The sequence below is a fragment of the Myotis nattereri genome (assembly GCF_964212035.1).
Source record: "Myotis nattereri genome assembly, chromosome: 20".
NCBI lineage: Eukaryota > Metazoa > Chordata > Mammalia > Chiroptera > Vespertilionidae > Myotis > Myotis nattereri.
Genome location: NC_138096.1, coordinates 9,330,740 through 9,357,722, shown reverse-complemented (window position 1 = coordinate 9,357,722; position 26,983 = coordinate 9,330,740). Strand labels below are relative to the sequence as shown.

Below are 26,983 nucleotides of genomic sequence, written 5' to 3'. Positions count from 1 at the left end.
TGTTACATTTGATTTGAGTGCCAGTAGGAGGCCTCATTTCTACCAACTGTTCGTCGCTTGCTCAAAGAATCCTCTCTTCGTTTCTGGAGTGATTTCCCCTCTCTTCTATTTCCTTTTCCTTGATATGTCGGAAGGCCAAATGCCACGTGGGCTGGTAAAGAGGAGACCTCGGTTCTCGTCTCTGAGCTTCTCCGACCGGAGGGCCTGGACATAACGGGCCCAGGCAACGTGCTCTCCTCTCTCCCTCGGAGTCTCCGCATCTGAACTCTGATTTCCTAAATCATCCCAAGGTCAAGGCAGACACACACGGGCTCTGCCACGCTGTGCTCACATCTTTCTGCTGGGCGGGACTTATTTTAGCTGATGGAGCAGATATTTCTATAGTCTTTATTATAAATTTTTTTTAAAAAGTGTTGCCCCTCGCCTTTTTGGGCAATTTTGTTGCAATCCTTGCTATTGGGGGGAGGGGGTTGACACCTTTAAAATTCTTTCTGATTGATCATTATATAGCAGCCCATGAAAGTCCTCCTTAAAGATGATCATCTGGGTAATCAGGATTCTCAGAGTGCCTCTGACAAATACCTTCTGGTAATGAAAAGCATCTTTAGAAACAAAAGTATAGAGGGGAAAAAGGAGGAAAAAACCCTCAGAGATATGACAAAGACTCATGCTGAATGGAAAAGTAATTAAAACCAAAGAGCTAACGCTGTAATTAAGCACAAATTTCATCAGGGGGTCGGGGGGCCATGGGGCGGGGGGAGGTGACTCTGCTTTTCCAAATATGACAAGGCGCTGCGTGAAAATGAAATGGGAGCAGGTCTCGGTGAGTGGGGCAGGGAAGCCGTGTCTTTAACCAGATCAAATTCTCGAAATTGGCTGTCAGGACGGCGCGGTGGTGATTTATACCCGTCTATCAAGCGCGAACAGGAGAGACGGAGGGCACGAGGCAGGCTGCTGTCGCTTCCATTCGCAAAGAACCTTTAATTTCCCCCGCGCCATCTGCTACCAAATCTAATTCGCATTCCCCTTTAATCTGGTTTAGTTCCATAATACTAATTCTTCCCCAACCCCAGGAACACAAGCCACCCACGTAAATAAATAAATAAACCAACTAGCAACAACCCAAACAAAACCCACGCAGGCTCTGGTTCTGGGTCAGTGGGAAATTGAATATTACAGAGTTCAGGTGGTAAGACGCCGGTGACTTGAGTGACGCCTGGCCTTCTTTATTAAAATGTATTCCTGGTAAAGGGATTTATTTTCCGCTAACACAGAGATATGAAATTATTCGCATTTGGGGTAAAAAAAATGCTGATATAAAAGTAGGCCAGGGACATAAAAGCGGAGGTTGTCATAAAATCCAATTGTTGTCAAGTTTAGTCACTTTCAGAACTGGCTGTAAAATCACTTTGTCATGGTTTTCACATAGAGAAAGCCTGCAATTGTAATTTTGTTCAGGAAATTCAAGAGAGTGATGTATGTATTCAGAGTGGGGGGGCGGAGGAGGGGGAAGGGAAGGGGGTATAGGAGAAATGGGAATGGGGAAAATCATATGTAATTTAAAATAAAGACATGTAGCCCTAGCTGGTTTGGCTCAGTGGATAGAGCATTGGCCTGCGGATTGAAGGGTCCTGGATTTGATTCTGGTCAAGGGCATGTACCTTGGTTGCAGGCTCCTCCCCAGCCTGGGCCCTGTCGTGCAGGAGGCAACCAATCGATATGTTTCTCTCACATCAATGTTTCTCTCTGTCTTTTTCTCTCTCTTCCACTCTCTAAAAATCAATGGAAAAATATCCTCGGGTGAGGATTTAAAAAAAAATAAAATAAAGAGATAGATACAGGTCAACACAAATTCACTCCCTCAATATAAGATGCTATTAGCACATTTCTGTTCCCTGTCACTTCTACTCTAAGCCAAAATGACCAGACCATCCTCTCCAACCCAAGACTCACTCATAGATGAGCAATGCTTAGCGACTGGTAACTGCCCATGGCAATGGGCTTTCCCTGCTCTCTGGAGCGCACCTCCCCCTCTTCGCCCCATTAGCTGGCTAGCTTGCGCTCCTGAGTTCAAGATTCATGAGTTCTTATGTCTCAAGTAAGTCTTTCCTGACACCCCACTTCTCCTTCATGTTCCCATAATTCCATGAGCCTATTTCTACAATGGCACTTAACACCCTGCTTTTATTTTTATTTTTATTTATAATTTAATTTTATAGATGAGGAAACAGAACTGGGATAGAGTCAGAATGTGCACTTGAACTTCCTGCGTCTAAATTCTGTGCTCTGAACTACAAAATAATAACAATACTTCATAACAGCCAACCAAATATGTCAACTGTGACTACTAACACTTCACTCTTCTCAAGGTTTTAATTTTCATAAACAACCGCATACTCAGTAGTTGTTTTGATTTTCATAAACAACCGCATACTCATGTATCTGTCATGACGAATTGAACCCATGATGACAAAATTGGGACCAAAATCAAACAAAGGGGGGGGGGGGAGTAGCTTACTCCTTAAGTGACCAAGAACAAAGAACAATCGTGTTGAAAAGTCAAAATTACAGAGTAACTTAGAAAATACTAGATGATTCATATCATAAAAAGGAAAAGGCTAAAGGATGTTCTTGTTTAGTTGGTAGAGGATTACAGCGTACGGAAAGGGGAAACTGACTTATTTCACAGTATCTGAGGTAAAGAAGTCATGCTAGCTGTTTGTATCAGAACTGGAAATGCATGAACCCACATATCTTTGGCGAGTAGTTACTACGTGCAAGGAGCGGTGGTGGCTCTGAAGAATAATGAGGTCTTTGTCCAAAGAAAAATGTGGTGAGTTTTTCTCCACATTTGCAGAAGATCAACATATCCATGCTGGGAATTAAGGTTCTGTGAAAGTTATGTAACACACTAACGAGGTTAGAGTCCTCCATCAGATTCCCTGGGGATAACAATTAATGTAACACAGGTCTGGGGGGGGGGGGGGAAGGGAAGGGGAATGTAGCTAGAGATAACTTCCCAAACGGCCTACCTACATTCAGCCATCTCAGTCCCTAACCAAGGAGAACAAGACAAGATCGTGTGAATAAACCTAGCTCTCACCACTTCTGGGGGGAAAGGTGCCTATGGAGAGAACCCTCGTCTTCATGCCAGAACCACGGGAAGAAACTTCTCTATGGAGTCGCTTCAGCAAGGCAAGTATTAGTTCCAACAGCTCCCACCGTCAGATGCTGCGGGCACACACTCAGGGCCCAAGTCCCTGCCTCCTCCCTTGCCACGAAGGCGAGGCTCGTCCACGAAGTTCATCTGTCCATCTTCCAGAAGGTGAACAGGGCGGGGCTACTTCCTGGTCTCCTCCAAAGTGCAGGTGGGAATATTGAGGGGAAAATGATCGCAGTCCCTCTCATGAACCACTTGGCCAATGTTATCAGTAGCTAACTGCATAGATGTATGAGATTCTGAGCCTCCTCTTGGAGCATATATGTGGTCATGCAAACTCCATGCTCATCACTGAGCCCGTGTGTTTACCGGGGAACCACAAATGTCATAGTAAGTGATGGTCAGTGTGTAGGCATGAACTTTACTGATAAGGAAACCAAGGTTTATAGAGAGACATGAATGGGGGAGAGGGTAGATCCGAGAAAGAAATGGGCAATGGGGGAGGAAGTTTGGTTTTATCACTTCAGAAAATTCTGCACGTGAGCTGGAATACTGCCTCTCTCCCATGCCTAAGGAAGCAAAGATTCAGTGACTCCGGGAATTGAGGCTTAGAAAAAATAGGTCCCTTGAGTAACGGTCACTCTTGGCCTAGCCTTCCCCCACATGTACCTATTTCTCCCCACTCTCCAAAATTCAGCTGACAGATTAGAAGCCCAGATAATAAAACTGATGGATGCTGGGAAGTTCATTCATTCATCCATTGTTCTACCCATGGAAGCTCATGAAGCCAAGGGCTGTATCCTGAGACCATAGCCAGCACATAGATAAGGTCATCTGCTTACGTACCTGCTCTGATGTATCAAACACACGGTCAGATTGAAACGGGGCAATCTACCAAAATTTCTGTCACAAGAAAACAAAGAATGGCAGTCCAGTGATGATGTGTGATTGGCTGACTATACTGCGTATTGGGGGTGGTTACCCTCATAGTTTTATTAAATATGAAAGCCAAAGATTTATGTTATGGGTGATAAGGGCATGAATGCTCTAAAAGTGAGAAAATATGGCAACAGTGTGCTGTACATCACCAACGGGATAATTATTTATCTAAAAAGTTGGCATTCTCAGACTTCCAACATGCAGTGTATGAAATTCATATATTCAAAGGAGACATCATAATAACCTGCCGGCTGCCGGTGATGGATATGTTTTTAATCCAAATGACCACAATCTTCAGTCTGCCTGTCATGGAGGACGGGGGAAAAATGGGATTTTCCTTCCATAACTCTCGATGCTGAAAGAGGAAAAACCTGGAAGCGTGATAAGTGGCTCATTCCGATGGACAAATGGACATGGAGCTGGGAGGACGCGCGTGAATAAACGTCACCGTTCCTTAACTAATGCCATTGTCACTCGTTACCCCTAAAAAAATGGAGCAAGGAATGATTTCTGCCTCCTTCAGGTCTGCCAAGCCCAAGTTCGAACTGTCACAAAAGCTAGGCGCTCTTTTCCATCGTGGGAGTCCATTTACAAATGACCCCCTGCTGGAAAAAGTCAGGGGAAGGCTGGCGGGATCTTTGTCTATGAGCTAAAACTTACTGTACACACACAGCAGGCAGAGTTGATGCTATAGCCGCTTTATTGACCAGAAGGCCTCGTCTATGGATTTCCTCCTCTGAGGTTTAAAGGAATTCCTATTTCTCATTTACAGTCTATCAGGAAAGGTATATGACCTGTATTTTTTAATTTATATAAGTCCACCCAGTCAATCAGCCTGGTCTGAAATGTAATGGATGTATCCGTCATCTTTGGTCCAGGGAGAGAGAAAGAGATGCCAACGCCCACCAGCCCATGTTTGTTTCTTACATTCCACCTCCTCCCACCACCACCTTTTTTTTTTTTTTAACTCATCAGCTCAGATGCCTCTCAACAGCTAGTCTTTCGAAGCCATTGTTTTTAAAGGGAGAAATCTGAGTAAAAATAAACGGAAGGAAATACAGGAAGACCCTCTGGCTATTCAGGTTGTGAGGAATCTTCCCTTTCCCATCTAGGGGAAGGCAATTTTCTTACATATTCAGCGAATTTACAGGAACAAGATGTTCCCCTGACAAATTAATCACTTTCCAAGCATTTTATCATATAAATAAAATATCACCACAGGAGAGTAAAAGCAGTTCCACCAGCTGATTTAACCTTCTTCAGGAAACTTGCCTGAAATCGACACAGAGGACCACCTCCCAGACACCCAGTCTCTCTCTCTCCCTCCTACCCTCCCTCCCTCCCTTTCTCTCTCTTAAAAAATATAAGCTGGGCACTCATACTAACAGTAACAAGGCCTTTAGGGGCGTCTAACTTCAGAAGCCAAATCACAGTGGGAATGGATTAGCTCCAAAGAGAGGTATTCCAACGCTTTTTAAGAAATGGGAGACACTGAGGACAGGGGACTCTCTTTAAATATCTTTTATTTTTGTAATCCTCATCCTAGGATATGTTTTTATTGATTTTAGAGAGAGGATGGGAGAGAGAGAGAGAGAAACAGAGAAAGAGAGAAACATTGATGTGAGCAACATTGATAGGTTGCCTCATGTACCCATCCCAACCAGGGATCGAACCTGCAACCGAGGTATGTGTCCTGACCTGGAATTAAACCCACACCATTCGTGGTGTCTGAGAGGACGCTCCAACCAAATGAACCATCCGTCCAGGGCCTCTTCCAATATCTTCAACCCCACAGCCACCTGCTAGAATCTACACTTCCTCCTTCGCAGTTTTATTTCTACATTTCCCCTAATAACAGTAGGTAAACATTACACCTTGTTCTAGTCCTAGCCTCTCCCTAGCTCTCTAGGCAGGGGAGAAAAGTGCACGGGGCGAGGTTTCTGTCTTTCCTCGGCTTTTCCCTTTGCTAATTTCAGAGAGCGCATCCCAGTTATTAGTAGGAGGCTGATAGGGAGGCACACACAGGCAGGAGACGTAGGTGCAATTCAAGCTTCCATGACTAATCCTTATTATGACTCACTGCGGCTTCAGAACTTGTCGGTTGAGGTAAGAAGCCAATTTGGCTTTGAGAAGTGAAGTCTCAGTTTGGTACTTTCCTTCTAGAGCTACTGACAACCCCGCTATTAAGAGCAAAGAAGAAGGGTGCAGGAAAGAGCCCTCGAGTGCCCATTCTCACCGAGCATTTTTGCATGCTCTTTTATTAGTTCATTAAACTTAACGTACTCGAAAGCAACTGCATACACTTCTCTGGCTTTCAAACCCATAATCTATATCATTGTAAATGACATCCCAAAATAAAGCACATTATATTTTAAATATATTTTTATAGATTACAGAGAGGAAGGTAGAGGGAGGGAGGGAGAGAAACATCAATGATGAGAGAGAATCACTGATCGGCTGCCTACTGGGGATCGAGCCCACAACCCAGGAATCAAACCGTAACCTTCTGCTTTACAGGTCAACGCTCAACCACTGACCCACACCAGCCGGGCAAAACCAAGTTTTAAAAACAAGCACAGGGCGTTGTGGTAAGTGAAGGCCTGCTACGGCAGTATGTAAGAAGCTTGCGCGTCTCACAAAGGTATATTTAAATTTTCCCTGAAACAGTTCATGACTTTGTACATTTATAAAGTCTCTAGACATCTCTGTGTGTTCCCTGAAGTTGCCCATTGAACCCTGAGTCAACTCCTGTTCTGATAGTTAATCATGACCACGGACAGGTACATGTGACTTCGGAGGAATTCACACCGCTGTCACCTGGGCCCTTCTTCCCCTTCAGGAGTCGTCATTGAATCAGCAGCAAAGGGTAGCCAAGGGGCTGGGGGAGGTAGAAACCGTTGCCCAGGACAGGGTCATGGAAGAAGAGTCAGCAAAAATCCCTGACACTAATTCTGGGGAAATATAACCTTTGGGCGGTGGGGGTGGTCAGAGTGGGGCTGGGGAGAAGGGACCTGGGAGATCACAGGAGGAAACAAGGAAGGGAAGCCAGACTGGGTGAGGGGGTGGACTTGGCGGTGCCTAACTCTCCTGAACTTAACTCCCTTAAATGTTACGGAGTGCCTCGGCTGAAAGGCAAATAGCTCATTTTATTTGGTGTTGGAAAATGGTGTCAGATAAAAAGGAAGCATGCCCAATACTTTTTTGGAGAGGGACTGGTGATAAACACGTTTTCTTGAAATAAAAAGCAATTTATTGGAACAAACAGGAAGTGGGTCACTGGTTATAACTGGAATTAGGAATGATTCGTTCTCACGCCTATTTGGCTGTAGATAGAGTTGCCTATTTCAGTAAAGGCTGGAGCTCTGCTGGCTGAAAAGAGCAGACCCGTTAAATTTCCTCTGCAGCCGAGCTGAATCGAGTAGGGTGGCGTAAACACACTGAAGAATCTGGCCCCTTCCAGAACTCAAATAGTCACAAACACCTGGGCTTGCAGTGAAAACATAAACAGGCCATTCATCATCCCCACCATTACCCACTCACCTGTATTAATCTGTTAAGTAAAAACAAGAGGAATGTATAAGGAAGCATTCATTTAAATGAAGCCCCTATTCCCTCCCCACATTATATCCTCCCCTCAATGAATCCCAGGACAGAGACCGGGTCTGGAGACTACCAATTCCATTCGTAGTTCTAGCTCTGCATTTACAATTCAGAATCATTTTATAGAAACTAGAGTTCAAGGACAATGACAGGCTTGGAAACCTAGTTTGTTAGCTACAAAATGACACCAATAAGTCTATTAAAACCACGTTGCTTAAGCTTTCCTTATTTCAATGAAGAGTCTATTTCAGTATGAATGACTTAACTCTGATTCACCATTTCTTCAAATATTTTGTTTTTCCATGAACCAGATAATTCCTAGGGCATTTGTACCTGCCCACATGGTTTATTATCCAGACCCCCAAACATACAATATCACATGCAGATTTCTCTGATGGAAAGTTTTCATTTCATATTTAGTATATATGGATGTGTATGCTGAATTCAGTAAGTTTTGTACACAGTAGCTATCTAAGATCTTTTTTGCCTGGAGACAAATACAATTAAATTTTTTGAATGTTTTCTATCTAATAATAATAATAATAATAATAATAATAAAGCCCCCAAGGATAAATCACAATTCACTAAAAAATCAAATGTGCTGTCTCCACTCAAAAAAAAAAAAACACACCCCAAAATAAAAATCATCTATTTCAGAACGAACACACAGTGGTTTGACTCCTGCTAAATCAATGCCTAAATAGATGACATTTCATCAGTTTCACTTATGCCGAAAGTCCCCAAGGTTCCCTCCCTGACGCTGGCCATATTTTAAGCGCAAAACAGGCTGAGCGCTATCTACATCTAGATAAAACTCATTGGTGTGTAATCTGCACTATGATCTATACATCTACATCTATATGCAAATGAGGTGCCATGGCGCATCCTAGCCTCCTGGAGCACCCAAGGGCTAGCTAAGGGGGCAGGAAGGTCCTGCAGACCCTCCTCCTGCTCCTCTTCCAGCCCCCTCTGTGTATTTATACTGGCTACCAAACTAATGCACACCGCCTGCTTCCCAGCCCGCATGCTCCTCACAAGAGCCTACAATGAGCTACTGCCGTCACCAGATGGACCCAGGAATGCAGCAGGTGGGGCAGATGGCAAGGCGCCCTGTCTGAAGCTGCTGGCTCCGGCAAGGGCTGCCTTTTGCACCAGGTACCTGATCATCATCCTGCGCTGAGCGCCATGCAGTTTGGGGGTGGGGAGTGGGGGAGGAAGGGGGGCGCTGGCAGACCCTTTACAGGCACAACCAGGAGACTCATAAATTACCAGCCCCCCACTCCCACCCCCAGAAAGTCCTGATGCTTCAGGCTGTTGCTTTGTTAGTGGTGTGTGTGTGTGTGTGTGTGTGTGTGTGTGTGTGTGTGTGTAAGACTAAGGTGAAGGTTTCCCAAAGCATTCTGGCATTATGTGGATACAAAAGGATGCATCCATTTTAACATCCCAGCTCAGCTCAATAAAGAGAGAAGGAAGGAGGATTCAAGGGGCGTGAGACCAGGACAGTCGGGAAGACTATGGGAGGAAAGTGTATTTTCACAAGTAGTTTGCAGATGAAAATGTGGGTGAGATGACTCAGCTAGTGGCTGCGATGCTCTTACATAAAGGTACGCTGCCCTCTGCCTCTATAGGGCGAGGAGAGAAATACTATATTTTTCTAGCCTTCTGGTGTGGCAGGAAACAGTAGCTGTATGCAAGCTGAGGCAGTTCTTTATCTCGTATTTGTCGTTTCCAAAATGGGTGGCAGGCATTCCCTTTCCAAAGTTTGTGATTCTATAGCATATAATAACCACAACAACCACAAAGCATTGCATTATCACTTGCAATGGCAATTTTGCAACAATTTTGATGCCAACCTATCGGGAGACAATCACCCTGTAACATATGTAGCATCAATTTTAATCGAGCATAAACACTGGACAAAAATTCTCCTGAGGGATTGCTGGCATATATTCCGACTGGCAAGGGTACCGGGATTGTAAACTTAAACAGTGCCGATATAAATCCTGTTACCTAATCATCAAATTATAAAGTTCTAAAAGTGCAAAAAAACACTCATTTTCATGGCCTGAAGCAAAAACAGTTGGTGTCATCAAAATAAGTAAATAAATAAATGACACTCTTTAATAAGAAAAAGGAAACACAGGAGAGATGCTATAGAGAGAGAGGCAGACAGCTTGAATGCTGTTAATGCTGTTTGGAGAGATGCTAGAGAGAGACAGAACCACTTTGAATTCTGTCTTCCAGTTTCTCGGGAAAACTGAATCCCCAGGCATTTGGGAACTCTACCAGGCAGTTTTGTAGGAATGCTGGACAAAGACAGTAGCTGGGAGATTATCTCAAGATCAAGAACAAGGTTTCCTTCTAAGAACTATCTTCCAATAGTCATTTACATGGGTGAGCATGAAATGGCTAAGTCAGACCTTCCCTCACCGTCAAGCTGCAGAAACCTCGAGTTCAAACAATTCCTCTTTGCTTTCTCTACCATCTGGGATTTTTTTTTTTATTATATGATCCTTTAAAGCATTTCCCCCCTTTCATTTCCAGCCAAAAAACAAACACACAAACAAAAAAAAAACCCAAAAACATATCCAAGTAATTTAGAGCATTTTAAAGTATAAAGGCAACCTTGGTGATGAAATCTTCAAAGATGTCCTCAGGAAGGAGTGTCAGGCCAGCTACTTAGCAGGGGGAGCTCACGTGAGACAAGACTTGACCCCCAATCCCTGTGGCAATAGTCAGACCCTGATGTATGATTCCTACTTATGTTCATGATGCTAACTTCATACCGGCTCTAAAAAGCCCAAACCACCTTCAGTTTGCTCAACTTTTATGTCAAACCCACGCTGCCTAAATTCCTGAAGTTTTTTTTCTGAATCGGACCCAAGTTTAAATCAGGGGCTCAGGTACAAAACGTCCCATTTTTAAGGGTTTTTTTTATATATATATATTGCACTCAAGATCATTTTATCATTTATTGCAAGATCTTAGTGCCCAGGCAGGTGCCTGCACGGAGTCTAATACTCTTGAATGAATAACCAAGAAAATGCAGTTGAATGCACTAAATTGATGAATGATTTAAAAATATTGCAAAGGAATGCATGTCATCTTTTTGATGCAATAAAAGTGACTAGAAGCAATCAATTAGACACCCGAGAGTTGGTTATAAAAAGTGCACTCCAAAACTCAATTGAAACTAATATCTTCTAAACTTGATTTCATTAGCTATCATTACTCTGCTTGCCCACAACCTAATTAATGTACATAACTAGAGGTATTTAATAATAGTAAACAGAAGGGTCTGGGCATTTCTTAGAGGGAAATACATTATAAGGCAAATAGTAACAAATTAACTTTTAAAGATTACGTAACTGTGGAATTAAAATATAATTTTAAGAATTTATGTATTTCATAATGACTTGGATATTCCTGGTGTATTTGGTGTATGTTAAGATTGCCACAATTAAACTGGCTTATTCTAAAATGAAAAGAGTAGCAAAGTCTACTAAAAAATCCATTAAAAACAAAACCATAAGTATAAGCGAAGTGTGAAGGAATGGATCAGTCATTTCAAATTAAGCCCCAGATAATAGATAATAAAGGTAATGTTTGTTATAAGATGTTGCTGAGAGTAGATGATAAAATCTTGATTTTTGACATTTCAAAATTCTTTTAGTAAAGTCTCAAGAGAACCAATAAGATTCCATCTTACGTAAATGTCTACATTTGCACATGTTTTTGGAGTTTCAGAAATCACTGTGATGGCATTATATAAAAATGCAAAAATAAATACGTGCTTTGCATGTGTTTAAAAAGGAGTCAGTGCATGTGTGTGTGTAGGTGTGTATATGTATGTGCACCTTTGTATGTGTGTACAAAATACAATTTCTTTAACTGATTGCACTATTATTTCCTCATTTCATACCCCTTTCTGGATGTGTACAAATCTTAAAGTTTCAAAATACAAGTTAGTCTGAACCTAATAAAGAAGACACAGTTACATAAATTTTACTCTGATATAAAATATATACTAGAATTAGTATAATATAAAGAGAACCATATTTTAAAGTCACCTTTTTCTTTCCTAAACAAAATATTGATAAAATGACTCAAATGCCATAAATTCAATGCAATGCCTAATTTGTTGTCCCCTATAATAACTATGATTTTTTTCTGGCTTTCTTATTTCCTATGTAGGTAGCACTGATAGAAAAAAAAAGGGGGGGGCGAGCTTGTTATCTCCTCTAAGAAATTACTTATTTGACTTACATGTATATACTTACCTAGGTGAAATATGAACTAAGTCACACAATTAAGCGCCCCCCACCCCCAAAAAAATCTTAGAATAAACCAACCAATATTTTTTAGAGATGGAAAGTACAGCACACTGAATGACTATCAGTTTATAGCTTGTAAGTATCTTTGCAATATTAACCTGTAATGAGAGAGAGAGAGAGAGAGAGAGAGAGAGAGAGAGAGAGAGAGAGAGAGACTGCAAGCCCTCACATGCCTCCCAGGCCCCTAAACAGAGCCGTTTGCATAGCCCATTGAACACCGTTTAGTAAATACAAGGGCACAAGACCAGGGCGGCTCTGTCCCCCTGTCCTGCTGTCCTTCCCCAAGCCAGGCGGGGGCTGTGTTTCCAGTACACACTCCGGTTCCGTGTGAATCCTGTTTGATGTTGTTCACACCTGCTGCTGCCTGGCCGCCTGCTGGTGGCCGGGGCTCCCGCTGCTCAGAGAGAGCCCCTGAACCAGGAGCCCACAACAGCTCTGGCGCTGACCTGGCCACACAAAGCCCAGCAGGGTCCAGGGGCAGGAGACCCCGCCGGAGCTTCCTCCTGCTGCCCAGGAGGCTCTGGAACCCGCCACCCCCCCCACCCACCTCCCCACTCCGTCTGCCACCCAAGGAGAAATGCAACCAACTGTTCTTTTTTTGGAAAGAGAGACTGCACCCCATTGGCTGATTTATACTCCTCAGCCTTTTATGGTTTTGTGGGGTTTTTTTTGTAAAATTAATGCCAATCCAATAAACACACAGACACACACACACACACACACACGCACATGCACCCACGGACACGCACACACACGTCATTCTAACCAGATGTACATGCCAGCCACTCTTTGTGTCTTTAGCCAAAGCATCTGCACCTGAAACAAACCTAATCACTAATTTTAAATCCTCTATCACTCAGCTCCCTGCTCCTAGAAGTTTACATCCCAAATGAACAGAGATACGAAATGTATATTCTTCCATCAGTGGCCACTGTGTGTCCAGGACAGTGACCTGGACGCTAAAACCCCTCTCCCCATCACCACCCCTCACCTCCCCCCCACTCCTCCCCCCACCCCTGACTGCATGTGCCTAATAGCAGACATCAAAAGGAATGACTCCTTTTTTGATCTGAGTGCCGGTGATAAATCAAATTCAGTGGCACCGACAGGGAGGAGTGGGCTGCTGGGGGGAAGCTCCAAGACTGACTGACACGGACCAGTCGGAGGCTCTGGCACAATCAAGTCCCAGGAAAAGGTGCCCAGACTCCTCTCTCTGAACAAGGTAGACGCTGTCAAAGGCTCACCCAGAGGAGAGACAGTTACCCCATTGACCCAGTCCTCACGTGACCCCAGGATGCATTTTGTGCTGATATTTCCAGCTGGGCCCCTCCCTCCAACCTGACAGAGCCAACACCCTTCCTATCTGGGCTGGATTCTGCCCTCAGGTAGGCACAGCAGGCTCCCATTGGCCAACTCAGCACACAGCTCCCGCCCTCCGGGGCCACACCTCTGGGGGAGGGGGGGTCAAGTGGAAGCCCTGGGATCATTTTATTGCAGCTCCTGAAAACACCTTCCCTACATGCAATAAGGCATCATGGGTGCCCAGGCCAGCTCGGGGCGTTCCGTACCTGCCTTACCCCCAATGGCGCACAGATTTAATGGAGCACAGACTGCATGCTTCTCTGGGGGAAGCAGGAAACACACTGACTAGCATATTAAGGTCCTGGTAACAAATGAAAGTGAGTATGAAATATTGGAGGTGTCGGCATCTTTTTCCCAATTTGCTTCCTCACTATTCACCCTCAGCCAAGTGCACTGTGGGGAAGGTCGGACTTGAGTCCACTCCGGGTTGGACCACACTCGTCCTTTAAAGAGGACACATTTACCTGGATGCTCAGAGGCAGCTTAGCTGCACAGGTGAGAAGCCAAATGCACGCTTTTCCAGCGTGCGTAATACTGGATGTTTGGGAATGAATGGTACAGTGGTTCTCAACCTTCGGGCCCTTTAAATACAGTGCCTCATGTTGTGACCCAACCATAAAATTATTTTCGTTGCTACTTCATCAATGTAATGTTCCTACTGTTATGAATCGTAATGTAAATATCTGATATGCAGGATGGTCTTAGGCGACCCCTGTGAAAGGGTCCTTCAAAGGGGTTGTGACCCACAGGTTGAGAACCGCTGGTGTTAGGGGAAAGGAATCATTGTTAAAAATGATTACTATAATATACTTAGCATAACTGTAGATAGAATTCATCTGTCTCCCAAAACCTCACACAGCCCATCATAAAATAAAATAAAATAAGAACAACAGTTGTCGCTTTCAATTTGTTTATGGAATATGGACAGTTTAGCGGTAAATTTGATTATTATGTTGAATCACATAAAATTGCTGATTTTTGACCATTTTTTGACCTACAAAAATGGCATTTTCATGTAGTTCAACCTAATCTAATTAACTCCTCTCACTCACTTTCATGCAAAAAAAAAAAAAAAAAAAAAAAAAAAAAGGCCTGGTCTTGTCAGGGGAGGTCATGATTCCCAACTTTATCTCCCTACCAATGTTCCCTGTGAAAGCCATCTCTATTGTGTTTTGTTCTTTTTCGTTACTATCAGAATGAGGGAATGTACCAAGTACGTGTCTAGGCTTGAACAGGTAAAGATTTGGGGTACCAGGTCATCAAAATGTCATTGGAGCCCAGGTGGTTGGGTTCAGTGGTTGAGCGTTCACCTATGAACCAGGAGGTCATGGTTTGGTACCCAGTCGGGGCACATGCCCGGGTTGTGGGCTCAATCCCTAGTACGAGGTGTGCAAGAGGCAGCTGAGCAAGGATTCTCTCTCGTCACTGATGTTTCTGTGTCTCGCTCTCCCTCTCCCTTCCTCCTTGAAATCAATAAAAATATATTTTAAAAAATTTCACCAGAGGTCCAGTGGGGCATCTGGCAACTTTCACGCATTCAGTGGAGGGTTTAGGGTAACAAACACCTTTCTGAGAAGCAGCTCAGCGAACCCATGTTAATGGAAGGGCAAGTGCCCCCCGCAAGTGCCAAGGCTGCACCAGGATGGAACCTAGTGGCCACCCCTATCCCTGAGCTCCTTTCAGAGGGACCCGCCCGACACAGGGATGCTTTTCCCCCAGCCACTTTGTAAGTTTGCTTGGGACACAAAGACTGCGGTACACAGCAGCGCTAGCGGCTTTCGGATCAAACGATGCTTAGTGTTTTGCATGTAGCATCGGCGGCATGATGAATAACCCCTCAGATAAGAAGAAGAAAAAAAAGGAAGCAGCCCTACTCTGGGTCAAGGTGTTTTACCTGCGGCTGCTGCCCAGCCCCCATGCCCGCCCCCCCAAAGCATGCCCACTCCTGATGAAAGTTGACTTCCATTGCTCTCCTCAGGCAGGAATTTTTATTTCCCTTAGAACCTTAAACCATCACATTTCCAGTGATGCATTTTTATGTTTACAACTGACATCTTCGCAAGACAGCGAAAACCCTGGCGCAACAGCTCAAGGCATGAAGGTGGCCTGCAGTGAGAACTGAAATTATTTTACACCTAAATGGAGCCCAGTTGTTTTTAGTTAAAATTTAATAAACCTTAAACCGACGACCTTTCTCCCGCAGAAAGGGCCCGAGTTGCAAAAAGCGAACTTTCCAGTGAAATATATTTTAAGGAGCGACTCCCGAACAAAGGGCTATTTAAAGCTGAGCGCTTTGTCAATTTATCAGCTTGTGAACATTTTGTCCCCGAAGTCCCCGTGCTGCTGGACGCACGGAACGGCCGGGCCTTGCTTAATCGAATACTATTGATTCGAGTGTGTCACAGTGATCTCATTGAGAGTAATCAATAGTAATCCAAAATCAATCCATCTGCTCTTGCACTATCATTCATCAAATCTGAATACGCCAAATTATTTGTAGGCGTCACATTACAAAGGGGAGAAAATGGGAGAGAAAGTTCATGGTTTATACTGATGAGCAAAACCAACATCTCTCCTTTTTTTTTTTCTTTTTTTTAAGGGGAAGTGTGTTAAAAATGGACTCACTTGGGCAAATCCATTTCTCTTCTCATCCAAGTATTCCTAAATTTATAACAAACCTCATTCCATCCCTGAGCAAAAAAAAAAAAAAAAAAAAAAACACTATTTCTTGTACAGGAGTTTGCTGGGTAAGCAGATGATATAAACTCACAGATGTCCCTAACTTCTTAAACTGCACACCAGCTTTTACAAGCCTGTCACCCACCTGCTGCAAAACAAGGAGACGCCATTGAGATAGGACCTAACTGCATCTCCTAACATCAGAAACGATGCCTAACAGAACCGGAGTGGGTAAAGGAATACTTAATTTCTCCAGAGAACGTACAACCGAGACGCACCAGCTTATCAAAGGAGCTGCTGTTGACACGAAAGGTTCTTTTATCAACGTATTCACCTGTAATTTCGCCCAGGTAATAAATCCTCCTATTCATTACAGCTCCCTCCAAAAGCGCTCCTGCTATTTAACTGGAATGAAGGGAAAAAAAGGCTCCGAGTGTCTAAAACATTTACTTTTGCTAATGTAAAAGTGCTGGCATTTTCCTTCACTCCTGATAAGCTGGTGCCAAGAGAAGTGATTATTCTTTTCTTATTCAGAGCCTATCAGCGTTTGGAAAAGCTCTCTCAATCTTATCAGGTGTAGGAATGGCACAGTGGCTGAAAACAGTGTGTGCCCGCTGTTCGTTCTCTTTCTCTCTCTTTTCCTTTCTCTCTCTCTTTCTCTCTCTCTCTCTGCCCAGCTATCTGATCAACTCTCTGCTAATGAACTGTATTTACACACAATCCAACGTAAGTTGAATCTTCCATACCTGACAGCCAGATTCTACCCTGCCATAGGTTTCCCTGCTTCGACATCAATTCGGGTGCCCCAAACTGACAACAATCAAGAAAACACTATAAAAGCACTCAACTAGAATGCATAACAAACAGAAATAAAAGGACAACAAATATGCAAAGTGGAAGGCAATGTCTTTGGAATTTGGGGGAAGGGGGATGTACTGTGTGTACAAATGGGGCTGAAGATCAAGCACTAACCTTTTCCCAAAGTAAAAGATCTTTTTAGCAAAATAGGGGAGTAGAACAGATATATTTTTTTAAAATGCTGCTGGGATGGAGGGGGGCCAGGAAAGTTTTTTTTAGAACTGAGCACACGCACCTCCATTTCAGGTTATTTCAACGCGGAGACAGAGGGGTTCTATAACCTAAGCAAAGACGATAGACAATATCCCCGAACGTACCCCATACACTCAAGACAAGGTAGAAAGCAAGGCTGTCACATAGCATGACCACATTCTCATGACAGATTCCCCAATCATGAAAGCCCTCAAAGATGCGCTACATTAAAGTTGTGTTCACTATAAGAAAATTTTTTTAAAAAATAATAATAAATACAATTTGAGTGCTGGAAACAGAACTCATAACCCAGACTAGCATGCACAGATGATCTGCTCTCCATTTCTATCTATTAAAAAATGCTTAAACCAGGTTGTGGTTCCTAGGAATTGAGAGACAGACCTAATCATGAGTGGGTAGTTCTTTGGAGCATGAAAGATAACAGTGACATTTCTAGAATGACGAGGAACCAAATGACTAAATAACAAATCCCCAGCCAAGAACCTCTGTTGGGCTTCTGCGCATACACCATCCGCTTGCCCCTCACCTTCCTTTGCTGAGTGGCTAGGAGAGAACAGGAAGAGGCAGCCACCCGCACCCACAGGAGCCCAACTCCTGATTCTGCCCAGACTCCAAGAACCTTTCCTGAGATGCGTAGGGCAAGAAGATGAATGAGTCATGTGTGCAGTTTAAGGCTACTCAGCTGATGGTGGCTCTTCCATCTGTGCCTGACTCTATGATCCCAGACCTATGAGGCAGTCTCACTGACATCTAAAAGGGATGCATCGGTCATTGGAGGGGACCCAGCACCAACTGTATACAGTCGCTTTCTCGTAAGAGGAAGACAGGATTCTTATCAACCGCACAGGGCGGGCAAAAGTAGGTCTACTGTTGTGATTACACAAAACAGTTTATTATTGTATTATTTTATTTATTTATTAATGATGGTATTATTTATTTGTAATCTTTGTCTTCTCATTATTAATGTTATTGCTATTATTTCGTATCCTTACTTATGATTTGTCATTTAGGTCAGGATGGCTGGTAATTTAACCTGCTGTTGCCCACGCCTGTCTGTATGTATCTTTCCCTTTCCTCGGTCATGAACAGTCGGTTATAAGTATGATATTCCTCCTCAAAATACTTGATCTATTGGAATAGATTCATGGATGGGAAGAAAGCTTTGTCAGAGCATTTCTTCACCTATGAAAATGAATACAATTTAACATGGTCACCTTACATGCTTGGGAAGTTCAAGCACTATGGCAATTTGGAATTACAGAGGGCAAAGGGCAACGATTCAACAACCTCACATTTGAAATTTTTCTCTGAAATGAGTACCAGAGTCTATATAATTTTTCATATTACCCACCATTTTGTTAACGCTAAGTGTAACTGCAGACCTTTTCAAAGCAAAATATAAAAATAAAATGCAATAACATATTAACTGAGAAGCACACCTTTTAAAACATTTTAATTTACATTGTATTAAAAGGAAGTACGTATATTTATTTAACGAGTCCTTTTGTTTAAATTCTCTAAAGACATTGCTGATGAGTGACACCTCCCTAGAACAGAAGAAAAAGAAATTGTCATGTGCAAGGAGACCCCTCTGATGGTGGAGGGGAAAGAAAGAACTTAGTGGACTTCTGCCTATTTCTGTGCCTTAAGTTCTTGTTTTACTTTTTAAATTTTTTTTCATCTTGAATAAGCCATACTAAAAAAAAAAACCCAAACAAACAAAAACAACAAAAAACAAACAAACAAAAACATACGTATAAGGTTTTTGTCTTTCTCAGAAAATGTCTGTCAAGTACCACAGAAAAGAGATGCCCTGTTCAAGGTGGGTTGACATAGCTCCATCTCATCTGCCTTCTTACATCTGCATTTACCACTCAGCCAAGAACTGAGGGCGGCCACATGCAGCTTTATGAAAATTAACTTCTTTGTGCCATGACTGCTTCTACCACAGTAGAAAGATTTGCACAAGCTCAAGTTATACTCCATTTAAAACTCACAATGATCTCTGCTGTCCTCATTCCCACAGTTAGAGTTGGAAAGAGAAGCAAGCAAGTAATCAGCCCGGTTTCTATCACACTCCTGGTAGCCATCAGTCCCTGATATAACGTGAGAATGTAGGGGCAGCTTCCCCTTTATTCAGGACCAGCTTAACCAACTGTTTGCCGAAAAGGTGTATGATGAAGCGAAGTTAAATTGACACGTCTGTGATGTGCCCGACAGCCCTCAGGATGCCCGATATTAATTTGTTTTCTTTGGCTACATTAAGTGCTGCCAAAGCATATTACCCATTATGTGCACTTCCAATCAAAATGATGGAAAGTATAGATGCTATTTTGTTACACTCAAAGCCATACCAGAAAGCACAGGGGAATGCATATGACAAAGACTGCCTTCTATAATTAAAATATAAATTTCCTTTTAAGGTTTGTTTATTTTTACAGTGTAATCTAATCTTAGATAGGCTCTCCATGAGGTTAGCACTTTAAATAAGTATTTAATAGATGTCAAATGCCAAAAGCAAATGCTTTCATTTATCATATTGTGTGAAAGAATTCCATAGGTTATATTTTGATGGTCAGTGCTGCATGTTACATATCTATATTCAAATGCACATATACATCTGTGCCAGGGTATTAAAATGGATCTGAATTAATCAGTGAGAAGCCAATTTATTTAAAACTGTACCTTTTCTTATATTGCTTTGCCTTAATGAGTTCTCTTCCAAATATACATGCATTGTCATAAATTAAAAAGGCATAACATTTGAACAAATCAAAACATAAAAAGCAAGTTTCCTCCAAACATTTAAATCTATTTTCTTAATTAAAAGGGGACTGGATGAACCTATGCAAACACGACACACACGAAATCTAAATCATCTCAATTTGATGGTTTTGCATAATTGATTAGAAAATACATTTGGAAAAATATTGAGAAATATTGTCCAATCAGAGGAAAAGAAACACCTGGCACAGCTGTAAAGAAAAAGGAGAGACGAAAGAGGTGTTTGCTAAAGTTCTAAATGAAAATTATTTTTATTAGCGGAGGTTCCCTAGACCTTTGACAATCTACATCTAAACTAAACTTGAAACAAGAAAAAGATGCCAGGTAAATCCTTCAAAAGGCGAAAGACTGTCATTGATCAGCCTTAGATAATAAAGGAGCTCATTTTGATCTGATGGATTGACAGAAGGAAACAGCGGGATTTTTCTAAAAAACACAGAAACATTAAATTTGTGAAAGTGCTATGCAAACAAATAAAATAAATAAATCTAGGAATTTAAACAGAGAAGAATCAGGATAGAAAGAGCATTTGGTAAGTGTTTCTTCCCAGCCCTCATTCAGATTCACTAAGCAAAATCACAGCCTCCTAAAATTACCTCTTGGGGAAAGAATTCAAAAACTCCAAATTCTATGATGTACTTTATACAAGCAAAATAATTATTCATTCTCTATATTTTCTTGTAGCAGAAAAAATAAGCTATTGACATATTTATATAGTGCAGAAAAAGAAATTCATATTTTGCATTTATTTGAAAGCTTTCATGTTTACATTAAAATATATTTGTCAGATCCAATTGTAGAAGAAAAGCATGTAGCCATGAGCTTATTCAAAACTGTTTCTTGGATATGGGCCCAAACCATTAAAGTATGCATTTAATATAAGTAGCTTATTTCCTATTTTACAAATTATTTATGATGACTAGATATTGAATGTACGAATGGTACAAATTAAAAATTTATAAAAATCAGAAACAAGTTTGCTTATTAGGTTAGCTGGTCACCTGTCTTTTATATAGTAGTTAAAGCAATTGAGTTTAAAATCAGATCTGATAAATACCTGAAATACGAATACCAGGTTAAAATTATGCCTGGCAAATTTAACTGACAACTAACTGATCAGAAAAAAAATACCTGGGACCCACTTTGTTACATACATGTACATGGACACTGTTAGCAGTATCCCTATAGTATATACTTACACCTTTTCCCTCTATATGCATATTTCACATGCATATTACACATACAAACACACACACTGGCACATACATATGTGCCTTCTATCTGCTGAACTGCATTTTAAAGTATCTTATTGTGTATTTACTTATTTGCAATGGCACAGACCACATATATCCAAATACACGTGATGATGAAAATAATAATCAATGGCAAAACATACAAAATGCAGTAAGAAGCATGTCGCCGGCTGAGCTGCTGGGTGTCATCCCTGCGCGATCCAATACACACAGAAGTCTGATTGGAGAGAGAGAGCCTAAATATTTCACTGTCAGAGAGTGGGGAGGGCAGCGATTCATTTCCATCTCCCGTGCTTTAGGACAATGACAATTTAATACAAGGCCAGTGGATGTAAAAGAGATAAAAACTGAACAAACTGGGCCGGCGTAATCAAAGATTTTCTCCAGAGAGCTGGCTCGGGCCGGAGCTCAGATGCACTTACAACAGATCAACACTGTATTGTTTCTCTCTCCCATGAATTTGCTCTGAAGCAAAAATCAGGGCAAAGCTTATCTGCTACAGGCTTTGAAAGTTCCACTGAGGTACCTCGGATGCTCTTCTCTCATTTCTAAAAGCCTGACAAGCTGATTCTGCAAGCAAGTTTATTTCATATTAAATCCTTGGTTTCTTAGAAACTGTGGCTAGTCATTGCCACTGGTGTGACACAGTTAACAATCCAACGCCCAGATTCTCAATGATTTTATGCAATAATAATACAAGCAAAACCTTCCATGCTGAACAGCACGGGAGGGGTCATGCAAAGGAATATTTTGTGTGAGTCACGAGGCTAAGACAAATGTGGAGGGATTTTTCACCAGTGACACGGACTTGAGGTTGGGCATTCTGCCTACCTTTCAAAGGCACGGGTCTTCTTTGTCTGGAGTCTGGCAAGAGTGAGTTCTTGGGAAAGTATCGTGAAACAGACTCCGGGAGAAGTTACCTGCCCTGTGTGATGAATAGCGCCATGAACCTAAAATTAATTGCAAAAGTATGGCCTGGCTAATGAGATGGCCCTTATCTTTTTTCTGCACCGGAAGCAACGGGATTCTTCTGCTGGCTCAATATTTGACAAAAAAAAAAAAAAAAGTCTGAAGTATGATTAACACTAACTAAAAATCTGATAAAAAGACCTCAGAGATACAAAATGATCATCAATTCTAAGATCTGGGAAATTTGGAGTGAAAACTGATTTCCTGCCTTATTTTCTTTTTAAACCTTAATTCCTTGTTTGTTTGTTTTTGTTTGCTTTTTTTATGTTGAGACAAACAAAACATATATATGTATATATTTTCTATGGCCTCTACTAGCATTTTTTAAAGCTGAATTGCAATACCATTCTTCATAAGATAATATATATATATATATATATATATACACATATATATAATTATATAATATATATTTAATCAGGTCAGATTAAATCAAAGAAATCTATCAAAAGCCGTCCATTTAGGGAAAAAAAATTTAAAAAACAGGACAATGACACCTTATTGGGGAGAAAACACTAGAAAAATGACCCTCCATGCAAGAGAATTAATGGATATCCACCAGGGCTTTGCTAATAACACGGGTTAATTACCGCTGCAACATGCTAGGCTCAGTAAATAAAACAGCAGTGCCATAAACACATTAAGATGAGAAACCATCACTCTAAGAACCGACCAGCACCGTCACCCTTGCCTCTGCCCTGGCAGTGGGAAACTGTATGCCAGCCCTTGCTACAAAAGGACGGTTTCTAAACTTACCACCAAATGTGCAGGGTGACACATCAATACAGTGACACAAAGGGCTGGTGAAATGCAGGGTCCCATCACCCACTCACCACTGCCATTCAACCCTTACTGCATGAACTCAGAATCACTTTCTTTTTTTTTTTTTTTTTTTTTGCTTACTCCAAGGAGAAATCATATATTACATAATATCCACTGTCTGGCACTCGGGACTATATATAGCTCAGGATACATATACAAATAGCAGTGGCTATTTAATTTTTAGGAAAAAAATAGAATGAATCTGTTCGCTTCAGTGACGTGAGGGACTCGGTTACTAGACTACAGCTCAAGAACACTCCCCCTCAGTGTAGCTGGTTGTCATTTGCAGCTATTTACAAAGAAATCATCTGAAAACCCCACCCACAGTTAAGGTTGCAGGTATTTTTAACAGATTTATAGAGAAGAAAAGGGAAGAAAAGTAACAAGGGCTCCGAGTCTGGAGTTTAAGTGTTCTTTCTTAGAAAAATAAACTTCGTGTCTGTTCATAGTTATCAAATAATATCACATCTAAATTTGCTTAGGCAACCTCCTGCCTTTTAAAAAAAATTGCATCCCTCTGATTTAGGCTTCTTGTTACTGTTTATATACATTTTCCTTCCTGACTTATCCCATATATTCTGACATTATAGTCTTACTTTGGGATAGTTGTATTTCAATTTACTTTAGCTCTGACTAAGGAGAGACGAGGCAGAGAGGGGGGGAAAAATCAAAACCCTGAAAGAGACAGAGTGGACTATACAAAATAGAACTTGCAGGGCTCCAAACAGCAATCTCAAAACCCCAATTTGTCTCATTGTCGACGCCTGTATTTCAATTGATCAGGCTGAAATGTGCCGGACTATTCCCTCCTCCCCTTGCCTGTTTTGGAGCGTTTCAATTGCCTTTCCCTTTCCCAACAGCTGTGACAACTGTTAAAACAGTCAGTAAAATTAAGTCCGCTCCATAATCCTGTAGTCAATGTTACATTTTAATCAGAGGTTGAAAGGGACTCGTGTGATGAGCACACTCATTTAGAACGATTAGACTGACACATATGTCAAAGTGAACAGCGATATTATTTTCATCTATTTACCCTATCAGTTATTCCTGCTATGAAATGTGGAACAAGCTTTCAAGTATTATGTTCCTTAATGTGCTGGCACACTTCCTAAAATAAAAAAAAAATACATGGTTATAGTTTAATATCTTAGGCTCTCCTTATGGTCAATGGATTGTACGAACCTTTTTCCACAGTCTTCCAAGCAGAAATGGTCCAATATTTGCCTCTGATACGGCATTCCTGGTTTCATTTCTATGTATATACACACACGTGATGGGGTTTAACCCAGCACAATTACTATGAATATTAATAGCGTGTATAAATTCTGTGGTTTATTAATTGAGACAGAGAGGCAGATGCGTTGCTCAGCGTCCGGTCTTTCTGTCTGTCCGGTGAACCACGTAACCATCAAAACTGCATCCAGACAATAAATCTGGATTTTTTTAAAGATGACTTTTAACGAAGCCAAAAAGAAAGCTAGTTTGAATCTTGCGCCAAAGCCAAAAGGACAGGTGCCCTGATTTCATTTACATGCATCTCCTTTAAGAGGCTTATCTTGACTAATGATTCAGATGAGCCCCAAGAAGTTAAATTCAAGGAAACCGCTTTTAAAAAGCAGTCTCTAGGGGATTTTTTCAAGTTTGTTTATTTATTTAAGAAAGAAAGTTCAGACTCTGGGTGAGCTCCGATAAGGTGTCCTTCCGGACATGAAGACAGTTCAAACTCCCCAATTCTCCAGCCTCAGGTCCACTAACCTTCAAACTCCACTGGAGGGAGGAGGGGGGTGGGGTCCTACCTTTGTTTATTTTTCATTTGTATTTTCACACAATTTAAGGTTGTTTCTGCCTTTGAGGGTTTCAAACTGATGGATCCACAGCCTTCCTATCTTTCAGTTCCTCCTAAGTCCATCTCTTGGCTAACATCCCCTGCCCCGTGAGTGTGTGCGAGTGTGTGGGTGTGTGAAAGCATGCATACACACACACACACACACACACACACACACTGACAGGCAGCCAGGGAGACTGCAAGTCACTTTCATTTCTTAGTTAATTACGGAGCAGTGCAAGATGCAGGCTCTAAGGACAGCTAGTGGACATGCACTATAGTGCACTAGCTCATCTTCTGGACTTTTACATTTTCTTAACAACCTACAGAGAAAATGCTGGCCAAAAGCACGCTTTTCAGAATTATAACAGTTGGTATTAGCGTAACGTGAAAGGCAAGCAACAAACAGACGAGCCAGTCACAGCTCCCGTGACATACTAATATTTTTATCTTAACAGTGGATTGAAATTAAGTTTATGATCTGCTCATTTACACAAGAATGCTTAATGTACTTCTCCTACCCCCTGTGTGCTTCTCCTCCATTTTCAGTCACCCAAATACACAGACAGACCCACGTGCATAAAGATATTCCTAAATATGAATTAAACCGCGTGTAAGAACTAAAGTACTTTTCTGTGTTTTCTGGACAAGATGCACGAAACAAATCCACAATCTCAACACTGTCTATTCAAAGGGAAATTTTAAAAAGTCACGACTGTTTCTTCTTCTGTTTTTTTTCCCCTCCCCTTAAATATTTATAATGTGTGAAAATCTCATGTTACTTAAATGGACTGATTTGTCAGTTTAAGTGCTGACTTGAACGCTAACCATGCAAATAACATTATTCTAGCCCCGGATTGCAAAGGGCTAGTTTCGAAATTGTTCTCCGAAGGAGCATTAGGAAATGTGCAATTTCGCCGCTAACTCTGCCGGGGCACGAAATGACAGGGAGCCCCAAGTATCTGTCAGGCTGCAAATACAGAAGCAGCACTCAGTGGTACACATCACCGTGAATATTGTATTTTAAAACATCTTTCCTGGGGGAAAAAAATGGGTCCCAGTCAAAGATGCATTTTAACAGTTCACTAAGCATGCGTGCCAAGTGCCTATTCTTAGCACCTGAATAAGAAGTGACTGTCACACAGCTGTTTCGCTGACAGTCCCTGCGCTTCGCCTCAAAGGTAACATTGTAGTCAGAGAACAATTCTCCACTTCGGAGAGCACCCTGCACACAACAGGCACGAGACAGACAGAACGCAAACAGGCACTCCACTCCTGCCCGCAGAACACCCAGGGTGCTGCTACCTGAACCGGGGTGCACGGATACATTCTCCCCCCCGCGCCCCCTCCACCCTCACACACGCACCCCCACCCCACCCCACCCCAGGCCGAGTTTGCCAAGGAAAAGAGAAAGGTACCTACTCTTCCTCGTAGTGCAGGGGAAAAGATTCAGGGAGGCAAAGTTCTACCGAATCCATGTGCGGCCGGCAACCATTATGTGCGCACCCGCCAGCAATAAATCAAAGTTTCCTTGGCAGAGCGCGGTGCAATTAACACGCAGGTTCTCCCGGCGACAAGCCCTATAGGCGCAGCCAGTTGGGACCAAAGCTCTCGCACTCTCCTCCTAATCAAGGACTTAAAGCCCCGATTGGAGCTTATTAATATGAAGTAGGGCTTTGCATATGCAGTGCCCCCCCTGCCCAGCCTCGCAGCCGATTGGGGGGCCTCTGCCCAATCAGGACCGAGGCGAAGGGAGGCTGCGGAGCGCGCAGCCAGGCAGGTGGGAAGGGTGCAGACTAGCCGCGCGGGGGTGCACGCAGCGCCGGGACCGCAGCTCCACATGCTCCCGCTCCCTGTACACACGGTGCTTTTTCCTTTCTTTCTTTCTCTTTCTTCCCACCCCCTGCAAAGCTGCCCAACAAACCCAACTAAGTTAACTCGCGGGAGGAGGCACTGGTTTCTGACCTCAGGTCTCGTTTTGCCTTGAGAAGAAGAGCTCACCACGCAGACTCTCAGTTAATCTGGGGAAGGATTCTGCGGAAGGTAGAGAATGAAGTTTGTCCTGCCCGTTCCTTGTCTGTGTTTTATCCAGCCACGGGGCCCCTTGGCTGCTTGTGTAGTGCTGTAGTCTCTCGTGCTTTCGTCACTGTGGTTTTTTGTTTTTTTGTGGTTTTTTTCCCTCCCC

At 42.3% G+C, this 26,983-nt stretch overlaps 1 protein-coding gene across 1 annotated transcript in view; it reads right to left on the bottom strand.

Moving 5' to 3' along the window:
* The window catches only part of ESRRG (estrogen related receptor gamma), a gene marked incomplete at its 5' end in the record, with an annotated part of 169,249 nt that extends 142,973 nt beyond the window's left edge, over positions 1–26,276 (bottom strand). The window contains one exon of the mRNA XM_081114534.1: positions 26,221–26,276. Within this exon, the coding sequence (XP_080970660.1) occupies positions 26,221–26,276 (56 nt within the window). The remainder of the gene's footprint in view (positions 1–26,220) is intronic.
* Between the last annotated feature and the right edge of the window lie 707 nt (positions 26,277–26,983).